Raw genomic sequence first — 12,266 nt, 5'->3', positions numbered from 1 at the left:
GGATTTAAAGATATAATTTGTCTGTTGAACAAGTGGAGAGTGTCAAACGTCTTGGTGTAATGTTGGACTCCGGGCTTTCCTTTAGTCATCATATTAATCACATTATCTTAAAGATGGGAAGAGCTGTAGGTATCTCCAGGAAATGTGCCTCTTTTGTTGCTCGCCCGCTCTTGTGTCAGATTGTGCAAAGTTTAGTATTATGTCACCTTGACTATTGTTCTGTGGTCTGGGCATCTGCCGCTAAAGGTGAGCTCAGAAAGCTGCAGATTGCCCAGAATAAGGCTGCACGGTTGGTTGCTCATCCAGATCAAACATTAGCCGCATGCATAACTCCCTCTCAGGGCTGACGGTAGAAAACAGGTTAGCAGTAAACACAGCTGGATTGTTTGAATCAGTCCTGATCAGTAGAACACCTGATTTTATATTTGAACAAATTGATTTTCGAAATACTGTGCACGATCACAACACTAGAGGGTCCAGCAATGGTCAGCTGGTGCTGCCTCACGCCTCGCCCAAGAACAAATGCTTTATCACGACCTTTTATTTATAGAGCACTAACTCTCTGGAATAATCTGCCTCATCGTCTCTGTTGTACAGAAAATAAACAGGTATTCAAAAAGAAACTTAAATCTCATTTAAGACTGTAAATGTTGACTTGACTGTGTGTTCAGTGTTTCAGAGAAAATGAATTGTTAGATTTATGAAAATTATTAAATGTTGCATGTTTTAATTAAGTTTTATCATTAGGTATATTATAATTGTATCTAAATGTAAAATGAATGTGGTCTTTTGTTGATGATATGATATGACTGATTGTTTTGTATTTTTTATGAGGACCCCAGGAAGACTAGCTGGTTACTATGGTACCAGCTAATGGGGATCCTTAATAAACTAAACTGTAGGTCCTGTTGCACATCTGTGTGGTGTTTCTGTGGTCATTCAGAGTCTCTTCCTGGCCGGTACATGTGTATATGAATGACATTTTGCAAGTGAAGGCCAGGGGGCTACTGACACTTTGGGCGCCTGGGTCTGTGCCACGTAGACCTGTTCAGTAAACCATGTGTGGCTGGAACGTGAACTGTGACTCAAGCCTAAAACCTCTGACCACGTCTGAAGGCAAAAGTGTTCATAGCTGCTCTGGGGGGCCACACTCGCCTGGAAAAATGAGACACAATGACTCCGACAAGAGGGGATACGGGCGCACACTCTCCTCAAAGGTAGTCATGGTGTTCTCAGAAAAAGTGACAGATGTGGCTGAGTGAAGAAAGATTATTTTCACGCCTCCACACATGTGGCTGGTCGCTGTGTGAAGTGAATGTGAAACAAACGTTGGACACAGCTCCCCTGAAGAGGCCAACATTTGTATTTAGGATCAATGCAAACATTTTTGATTAATTCGGGTTTTACTTGAATGCATCAGCTATGCACACAGTGAATCCACTCCCCTGTATACTGAACATGGTATATGAGAGGATGACAAACTTGGACCTTGAATGGTCTCAGAAATGATACAAGAAGAGGACCTGAGCATTACATGAGATACCTACGTACAGTAAGGCTGTTTTCACTGGGATCATCTGATGTAACTGAGTCGTTCTGAGAAAAGGTGACTTATAGAATCAAAGGGAACTCTTTTCATCGCAGGGCATGATGGGATCAGATATGTCACAACTTCATCTGGCAGCGATGTGGAGAGGTGGAACTCAACAGGCCTGTGCAGAATCTGCACATTCCAGGGAATCTAATGACTTTTATCATTTACACTTGTTTACAGAAAGGAGAGAGTGGTCCTGTTTTCCTCAGAAAGAAAAAGTTGCATCACTGTTGTGAACTTTTATGCACCCATTTGTGCCTCCTCTTCATCGATTCATAGTGAACCTGTCTCTTATGTGGTCAAACAGAAGTGCTCTGCTGCTGTCAGGTTTTTAACGAGGTGGTGTGGGGGTGCACATGCTCTGGATACTGAGATGGAAGCGTCTCCTGTGTCCCTCTGGACATCTAGGCTAAAACAGCCCCGCTGCCATCAGACATCAGTGTGCAACACATTCTAACGTCACATATTGACGTGCATGGTCATGGACTTCCCACGTCCACATATGATGAATCTTATGGGACACAACCACCGCTCTGTCTTGAGTGAAAGTCGGTGTTTGTTGGACCCATCCACCTCCCCTCCTGCTCACCCCACTGGGACATTTTCTGCCTTAACTTTCATCCTTGTCCCTCTGAGTTTCCCCCTGATGCCGTCAGGCGCTGTTAAACTATAACAGCAACTGGCTGCGTATCATGATAACATTAAAGGGCGTCTTTTTTTGTTGGTGTCTGACACTGCAAGTCACTGCCCAAGCGCCTGATTTCATTGACTTCAGAGTGATACTGGGCTCCAATATGACGTCAGAAATACGTTGGACCCTTACATTGGCAATTTGAGCTGGAATGAAAATCTGTTGTTGTTGTGATTCTACGTTAAGGTGATGTTGGAAGCCTTTGGAAGACGTTGGATTTTGGTTACTTAACAACCCAAAACAATCAAAATATCAACATCTTCTGTCCTTGTATGTCAAACTGACTTCACCCAACATCACAACCTAAATTCAACCAAATATTATTGTCTAACGATGTTGTTGGTTCACTGGAAGAAGCAGCGTCTTTAATGACTCCTGTTACTGACATATATATTCATATTTGTATCATTTCCTGCTCATCAGAACATTTTTTAAAGAAATAAACTTACAAGCGAGAAGAAATTTTAAGAAAAACCGAAAGAGAAAATCTTTCTGAACAACAAACTTGCTGTAAAATTCATTTAAAAATCTTTTTTTATGAAGACATTAAATCCAAAAAATATATCCTGAATAGCAGCAGTATGAGCAGCTACACACACACACACACACACACACACAGTTTGTACTGTTGATGAAAATAAAGCTTCCTTCTTTGAATTTGGACTTTCACAACATCTTCCTGTGATGTCACCATGACAGTGACCGCACGGCGCAGGGTGACAAAAATCACATGTTGGAAAATCACCAAAACTCCGCTCACAGTACATTTTCAGGCAAGAAGATATTTTTAGAATCAAATCAATTTGTCATCAAACGGATGAAGCTTTCTAGGATCAGGAGTTCAATAAAGATGATCTTTGATTCTGATTCAGATTCTGATTCTTTCATGGTCTGCTGTGTTCAAGTTCCTGGAAAATAAGAAAATATTCATATTTAACTGGGATTTATTCTGATCTCTCCAGTGTTATATAATCAGTGTTTTGGGTTGTAGATATTGAAGTTCTGTAGACTGGATTGTGAGAGGTTTGTATTGTATTTGTATTTTGTAATAATATTTTTAAATGTGAACACAGACCACTGCTTCGGACTTTTTCTACATTGTCTTCTTTATTCGTTTTTTCTAAATTTTCAGATTTATGATTTTAGTTTTGTGTTACAGTGATCACAAACTGGAAATGTCTTTTTTTCCACATTAAACTTTCATCAAATTTAGATTTAATGTAGAAAAACAAAAGACTTTTGTCTCCAGTGGCCAGTTGCACAAAACACCTTAACATTTTCCTTAAAATAAAATTGGTTGCACAAAACATCCTCAAGTCTTCATCTTAAATTGTCCACTACGTTAAGGTCATTTTCGATCTCCTTGTTGGTTTTTATAGCATGTTTTTTTTAGTCTTTTGGGTCTCGCCAGGGTCATTTTGTGTCTTTTTGGCCATTCTGTGTCACTCTGTGGTTGTTTTGCCTGCTTCTGCGTATCTTTGCAGCTCTCTTTGTGGTGTTTTTGCCGTAACTCTGAGACATTTTGCAAGTGAAGGCCAGGGGGCCACTGACACTTTGGGCACCTGTGTCTGTGCCACGTAGACCTGTTCAGTAAACCATGTGTGGCTGGAACGGTAACTGTGAGTCAAGCTTAAAAAGTCTGACCATGTCTGAAAGCAAAAGTGTTCATAGCTGCTCTGAGGGGCCACACTCACACTAATCATAACTTAAGATTTTCCTTAAATTCGGCTGCACAAAACACCCCTTAGTCCTCTTCTTAAATTGTTCACTACTGGTAAGTATTTTAGGTTTCCTCCTTATCTTGGTCCTATACCTAATGATTCCCTTAAATGTGGTTAAACAGTTGTACAAAAGACCTTAGCAACCAAAGTAAGGAAAAAAACACAAGGTACCGCTAAGTCTATGTTAACCACAGCATGGCTGCATTTATGGTGTTAAGTAAAGAAAATGAATGTATAGAGGAGGAGTGTTCTGTAACCAGGACAAGCCAACGAATACACGTCACCACGAACAACTGATTTGACACTTTAAATTTGACCCGCAGTCACTTAATGATTTGTGCAACCATCTTAAGTTGGATCCCTCTGCTCTCAGCAGCCGTGCTCCTCCAGCCCATTGTTGCAGCACCCTCCTACATTAATTATTCTCTGTGTGCTGCGGGTCAGATTTACTTCTTAGTTTGTGCTGTCTTTTATTGTATTCCTCAAGAAGAATAATCTTGATTTTCTTGTCTTCTTTTCTGCACTTTTTTCACCATCTACAGGTTGACTGTGCCAGACAACAACCAGTGTAACGAGCAAACAAACCGTCTCCATGGAAACTGCAGAATTTTACAGCTGTAAAACCTTCTTAAATGCCTTAATATTTGTCCTTAACTAAGGAAACTTTTTCAGGGATTTTGTGCAACACACTTACAGTGGGTAAGTCCCTCAGCTAAGGTTCAGTGTCATACTTCAGCAGAAAACTTCAGGTGTTTTGTGCAACTGGTCACATTTTCACATCTTGAGACAAGTGATTTCTACATTTATTCTCTTCGTCTTCGCCTCCACCACGACTGATTCAGTGAGGTTTATCTCAGTGTGTCAGGGTCAGCACTCAGTGAAGTCATTCTGGTTAATTAAGAATAGATGAAGTGGTTTTGCTGCAGCGCTCTCCAAATCCACAAATGACTCGTGATGAAGTGATTTGACAAGACTGAGGGATTTTTATAAATGCTGAAAAGGTGACAATTAATGATTTTATTTTGCATTAATATCTAATCCAACCAGTTTTTGATTTGCTGGCATAAAATCTCTCTCTCTCTCTCTTTCTGTGTGTGTGTGTGTGTGTGTGTGTGTGTGTGTGTGTGTGTGAGTCCAGCTATGGGAAGGAAGTGTCATCATGAAATTCCCACATTACACTGTTCAACGTGTATCTTCACAGTGTATCTCTAATTTTTGTTGTCATCTATATGACACACCGGACATCCAGCTGATGGCCGTTCATTCATTCACTGACTGACTCATTCATTCATTCATTCATTCTTCCTGTTCAGGTTTCATTTCATGTTTTACGTGTGAACTCGGTGTATCCAGTAAAAACACTGAGGATCATTTGAGGGAAGTTTCCAGCAGAGTTCCACTCACATGTGACTGTTGTTCTGTTGATGGTGTTTACAGTCAACTGAGACCTGACAGCTGAGTGACCGACACCTCTCAGTACCATGTGAATATCATGTGAAGGTGATACTGGTCCAACCATGTGTGCAACAACGTAAAACCAAGGGGTTTTACTGCTCCTTTTCAGATGACAGTGAAAACCACCTATCAGAAGATTCTCCTACTTCTTAAAGGGATAGTTTGGGATATTAAAAGTGGGGTTGTATTGAGCATTTATTTAAAGATAGTATACTACATACAGTCGATGTCATTTGGCCCTGGTTTGGAGAAGCAGGCTGGAGTCCAACATGAAAGCTAACTGCTGTGGACGGGTCAGAAACAAATGCATTTTAGCCACGTAAAAAAATCAACATCAATTCAAGTGTTCACTACATTTAAATTTTTTTGGCAGCTTTGCCTTCATGTCAGACAGTGAAGCCCTTCCATTGTTCTCTCCAAAGCCAGACTCCATTGAGAAAAACAGTGATTTAGTGTTGCTGAGCACAGGAGCTGCTGGTCGACTGCTGCCTCCAGCAGTTAGTGTGTTTGTCTTATTGTGTGACTTCGGCATATGAAAGGGTTAGTTTGGATTCACCAAAGTCACACAGTAACAGAAACTAACTCGCTGATTGAAGCAGCAGGCGACCAGCAGCTCCTGTGATCACTGAGCCAAAATTACTGTTTTTATCAATGGAGTCTGGTGGCTTTGACGGGAACATACATGTAGATGGGGAACTGAGATCGTTAACGGCCTCCCCACCCAGACAGGCTGTCTGACAGAAATGTAAAGTGTTAAAAAATATTCTCAATATAGTGTACACGTAAACTGATTTTGATTTTTTTAGGTGGCTAAAATATATTTTGTTGCTGACCCCTCCACAGCAGCACATTGCTTAGTTTCTGTGTCAGACCCCAGCCTGCGTGTCCAGACTGGTGGCATAAAGACATCTACTGTATGTAACACACTGACGGTGGATAAGCACCCCGTACAGCAGCACTTCAAAAAATCCAAACTGTCCATTTAAGTTCAATTATGGCCAAAGCTATGGGGCGCACAGGGAGGCCAGCTCTCTGACACAGGTTTGAAACTCTTTGAGTTTACACTTCATGCTGCTGCAGCTCTTTCATAATGTTGTGTCTTACTTGATTGTTTTATAATTCTGTGGTTTTATGACTTTTTAGGATTCATTTATGCTTTTAAGGGCTTTTTTTATGATCAGTGGGTGGAGGACTTAACGAGATAAGGACTGTGGTGAGTTCTGTTTAATCCAGCTTGGTGGTGGATTCTGGGCCAGCCGTGGGCCGTACTTGGCACAGATAATACCTACAGTGAGGTTAACTCTTGAGAAGTCGTTACGGAGTTATCTGGTAGAAGCTTATTTCGGTAAATCACTGTTTGCTGGCGAGTCTGTGCCTGCTGGGAATTCCAGCCTCTCACTGTTAATGATGTCGGAGGCCTCAATGGTGACACGAGGAAATACTGTGTGGGATTATGATGAAGAGGATCTCAAATCACCACCACGTTTAAATAAAAATTGTCAAATCAGTTAATCCTTGTGTCAAACAGCTTCAGATGTCCTTTCATTTTGAATTGTCTCGTTTGGAGCAGCTGGAGAAGTCACAAAGCTGGAGACAGGCTGTTAATCTGACTCTGGTCGTCACAGGACCTCCTGACACCCTGTGACCTCATATGAGGATGTCACATTTTGGGTTCACTGCACCTTATACTTCATTCTTCCTAACTTTGACCTGTTGTCCTCGATTGTGGACACTTTCTGTGCCATCTGCTGGCAGTAAGACCCCAATGCACTGATCCATGGAAAAACAAGTTGGCAGCCATCTCTGCTGAGTCAGTCTGCAGCCGGTCCTGACACAAGAGTGGACAAGGTCCAAAACCTGATCAGATTTAATGATAAAAACTTGTTTATTTATGATTAATAATGTTTATAGTTTGATATGACAACAACATTTATGATCATTTTAGCAACAGTAACAAGCTGTTAATTACACAGCATTTGTTTGAGGACACTGGGACTGAAGTATAACTGACAGTAGTTCATTTTTTGCACTTATCAGGTCCTACTGATCCCAAACAGCCAGGAGAAATTAAAAATGCACACCAAACAAAAGTACGAGTCTCAGGAGAATATGATGCTCTTATAGAATATGATGCATTTCTGTAGATTAAACCATCCAACAGGACATGAAGGAGTTTAAATGAGCTCAGTCTGAAACATCTGCAGCAGGAAAATGACACAGACACATTAATGCAGCAGGAATATTCATCATCAGATAGGAGAGGGAAAATTTTAAATGCAACATACTGACGTGTATTTGAACTGTTTAAGCACACTGGGCTGTTAATGCTCTGTCACAGTGGTGTCCGTACCTTTATTTAAATAAATGATCTGAATACTTCTATAAAACACATTTATAATACTTCATAATGACCTGATACATTTTCATTGTGTGCATTATATTAATAATAACTGATTTCCTCACGTTAACACCATCAGGCTTTTTTCTTTGATGTGAGACATAGCTGAGTGTAATTACTGCACCGAGCCCTGCTGATGATTCAGCTCCGCCGCAACCGGATTCTCCAGATCCGGAGCCACAAACCACAAACTATAAGTATGCGTTTATTTCGGTTCTTTTCCCACTTGAGCAATAAGGTGAGCTGACAGAGCAGGGAGTGGCCTGCAGCCTGATATGGGCGTTTCTAAAAAAAAAAACACAACCTATCTTAGAATATATAAAGTGGAGCTGCGCTGTGTGCCGACACATTTCTGAGACTCGCTGAGAGACTAACAGAAAAGCTTCCAGAGCAAACCACACAGAACACAGAGAACATGTACTCACGATCAAACAGTGTGACCATGACGGTCCAGCGGGAGAGCTTCGCCTTCTCCAGGATGGCGACCCGCAGCACGGAGCCCGAGGTCTTCACCTTCGAGCGGATACCGGCTCAGGCCACCGCCGTCAGCTCCTACGTGCCACTGCGGCCGAAGAAGCGCTGCACCCGGGTGATGTATCCTGCTAAAGTCCGCATGCACCTTCCACCACCAGAGAAGAACCAGGCCAAGCGCTGGCTGATCATCCTGTGTCTGGTGGTGCTGTGGCAGATCTACACCGAGGAGCCCTGCGCAGAGACGCCGCTGACCAGCGCAGACAGCTCGGTCAGCGACTACCAGGGTTTCCCCTTCCAGTCCGCGGAGGAGCAGGCGCTGCAGCTCAGCTCCGGCTCCGAGCTCCTGACCTCCACACCGAGCAGCTGTGAGGACGACGGCTCGTTCAGTGAACAGATCATCTCCAACACCTGCCCCGAGTCCGGCCAGGAGACAGAGAGCAGCGGCTTTGAGCAGAGCGCAGGGAAAAGCTACGTGGTGGCCCTGCTGGTGTACCACAGACTGGGCAGCGACAACTGAAGCTCCAGGCACGAGTTCACCCGAAGACCGCCAGAGTCTGGGATCCAAACTGAACCGAGCTGGAGATGATCCTGAGCAGCTGCCGGAGAACAGCGGTGCGCCCCGCGCGGCGCAGCCGGGCAGAGAGCTCCAAACGCCGTCTCCTCCCCGCCAGCAGTCCCCCTGAGAGGAGGACACAGTCTGGAATGGGACACAGAAAGACAGAGAAGGAGAAAGAACTGTGAACACTTCTAAGAACTGAAACTTGAACTCTAAACACTTGAACTGTGTGATATCTCCACACCAACTCTAACTGCACTTAACAGACCTGAGGGCCAACTGGATGTTTTACATGTTGAATAATGTCATTGCAAACTGTCACTCCTGTAGGCCACCGAGCTGAAACTGACACTGTCTGTTGTCTACATGTCTTATTTAGTTATTTATTGTATTTGCTATTTATTAATAATAATTTTAATAATAAAACATGTCAAAATGAAGTTATTGTATCCTGACTCTTTAATGCACAAACTGAGTGTTTTAATTATTTAATGAGTATTGTGTTCATTAGATGTGTCCTGCAGACTGCACTGCATCATCATCAGGACGTCCGCATTACTTGCAAGACTTAATTCCACCCTTAGAATCCAGAAAAGGCACATGAAGCTAAAAAACAGCATTTAAATGTGTCAAAGCTAGTTTGGTTTTACAAAGTTTTACAACACTTTAAAGAAGATTCATCTTTGAATATAAAGGCTCGTGCACAGCTTACAGGTGGAGAAAGTCCTGCTACAGCAGCACATGAATGAAACGTGGTGTCAGAATAATCCTGCATCTCAAAATACACACATTCATATATCAAAGCAGGGGGAGAAATCTGACTTTACAGATGGGCACAGTCGGTACAGGCACAAATCCTCAAAGTTGCTTTAGTTTATCAGATATTGAAGGGAAAACAAAATCGCCAGTCGTTTTGATTTGACCCCTTTATTAATGTTCCATGAAATCTCGTTTAACTTTTCATCTACTGCTTGGATTTAGTCCAAATGTGCACTAACAGCGTCCTGACATCTGCCCCACACCTCAAAGCAATATGAAAATCAAAGTATGCATTTATTATAAAACCAGAACCTAAAGAGGCGTCTAAATACAAAGCTGTCAAAGACATGTCACAGACACCTTTTTAAAAAGACAGGAACTTTTAATTCAGGAAATGTAGGATGGTACGTCAGCACAGAAATAATAAAGGTGGTGCAGTACAGCAGGATGTGTAGAGTATGGAGTGAGATGCTTTTTTTCATGTTAATGAACAACATACAGTGACACAAACAGGTTTTCAGTTAATCCATTTTCATCCACTTATCCGGGGCCGGGTCACGGGGCAGCGGGCCAAGCAAAGCATCCCAGACGTCCCTCTCTGCAGCAACGCTTTCCAGCTCCTCATGGGGGACCCCAGGGTGTTCTCAGGTCAGATGAGATCCATGATCCCTCCAGTGTGTTCTGGATCTGCCCCGGGGCCTCCTACCAGTGGGACGTGCCCAGAACACCTCTAACAGGAGGCGCCCAGGAGGATCCTGATCAGATGCCCGGCTCTACTTCGAGCTCCTTCTAGATGTCTGACTCCTCCCCCTATCTCTAAGGCTGAGCCCAGACCCATAGGTGAGGGTTGGGACGGAGATGGACCAGTGAATCAAAAGCTTTGCCTTCTGGCTCAGCTCCTTCTTCACCACAATGGTCCGGCGCAGCACCCGCATCACTGCAGACGCTGCAGCAAACCACTGATCCATCTCACGCTCCATTCTACCCTCAGTTGTGAACTAGACTCTGAGATGCTTGGGGCAGTAACTCTCTAATCTCCTCTTACAGTGTTTAAACCAGGCACTCTTTCCACACTCTCCTTTTACTCCTCATGCTGTTTCCTACAACTTTATATGAGTGCATTCAGACTAACTTTCACTCTTCATCTTCTGATGAGGCCATGAAACGTGCTGTTGAGTCACGAGCCTGTCAGTGTGGAGCTGCTGCAGCTTCATGTTACATCACATGATGAGTAACCGTGTTGGACCCGCAGACTGAACTGTTATTCTAATGATCTAACCATTAATGTGCAGTGTTTCATGTTTGATTTGCATGTAACTGACTGTTCTTCTCATGCTGAGGCATGACTTGACATGTTGAGGTGCTGTGTTTCGATGAGGTCATGACGAGAAGTTTACTGTTGCCTCGGGGGTTCTGGGGAAGACCTGTTGATGTTTATATTGGAGGTTGCCATGCCAGTATCATTGTGTGTCGCTCACATACGCAGGCAGGTAATGTGACAGGTATGACGGCTATGGGGTGGAGGATACAGCAGCAGGTTCAGTGTGTCCCTGTGAAAGTGTTGTGAACTGAGAACCAGAACCTGGAGTCCTGCAGGAGTGACGACGAGAAGCTTTTATATTGATCAGCTGGATCAATACGTCCTCACAGAACTTTTTTACACAGCTGTTATTATTTCAGCGTCCTCACAGCATCTCCCCGACATAGATCAAAAAGGTTATCAACCAAATAAAAAAAATAGAGACGCATCCTCTTTATTTTTGTGTCATCTACAGAGAGTCGGGATTTTATTACAGATCAGCATTTTCATGTTTCATATTCTTTATTGTCATTGGCACAGCAGTTACAGAGACGCAGTTGTGAGGAATAGGAACCGTAGATCTCCTTCTGACAGTGTGTAAAAAGAGAAAAGGGCATGATTAACAGTGAGCATCAAAGACGTAATATATAGGGATAAAATGTAACCTGAATAAAATACAGAATAGCAGATTTTTAATATTGAATCTTGTTGATAACTGTAGCTGTGGCCTCCTGTTGATCCTTGCCTGCATGATGGTGTGTGGTCATTCACTGTAACATTTAAAGTGTTAGTTTCTTTATTAAATCTGATGCTCGTGTGTTCGTCTGGTGCTCCGTACCGCACTCTGTTAATGTTTTTAAAGATGTGACTGTATAGATATTCATGACTGACTGAGGGAGAGAGAACAGAGACACGCTGGATTATTTTCAAGACTTTTTAAGACTCTGTAGGAAACCATTTTGGACTTTGGATAAATCAGGATACGTTCAAAGGTTCAAACAGTTTGGGTTCCCAGTGCATTGGTACCAGTGGAAACATTTCACTGGGAGCAGGGAAATGAAGTTTTTTTTTTTAATGGATGATACATAAAAAGATCAGATGAGTCTGAACCTGTCGGACAGTCTTTGTCTTTTGGGCACCACCGCGGTGGAAAAGTACCTCCAGCCACCCCCTTCAGTTTAGAGTTCAGTCAGTGACACTGTTATATCACAGGAAACCACAGCTTAAAACAGAACTGAAAAGATGTTTGTTAACTTGTCATGAGGAGAACATGAACATCAGTCTGGAGCCTGTTATAGTTTCTCTAAAATGTTTCTTG

The 12,266-nt window shown here is 42.7% G+C and overlaps 1 protein-coding gene across 1 annotated transcript; it reads left to right on the top strand.

The window, feature by feature from the left end:
• Positions 1-8,196: 8,196 nt before the first annotated feature.
• ier3 (immediate early response 3) lies at positions 8,197-9,329 on the top strand. The gene has a single exon (XM_049579660.1). The coding sequence runs from the start codon at positions 8,275-8,277 to the stop codon at positions 8,848-8,850; it is 576 nt and encodes a 191-aa protein (XP_049435617.1). The 5' UTR covers positions 8,197-8,274; the 3' UTR covers positions 8,851-9,329.
• The last annotated feature ends 2,937 nt before the right edge of the window (positions 9,330-12,266 follow it).

This window comes from Epinephelus fuscoguttatus, linkage group LG6 (genome assembly GCF_011397635.1).
Source record: "Epinephelus fuscoguttatus linkage group LG6, E.fuscoguttatus.final_Chr_v1".
NCBI lineage: Eukaryota > Metazoa > Chordata > Actinopteri > Perciformes > Serranidae > Epinephelus > Epinephelus fuscoguttatus.
This window is presented reverse-complemented; position numbering and strand designations above follow the sequence as displayed.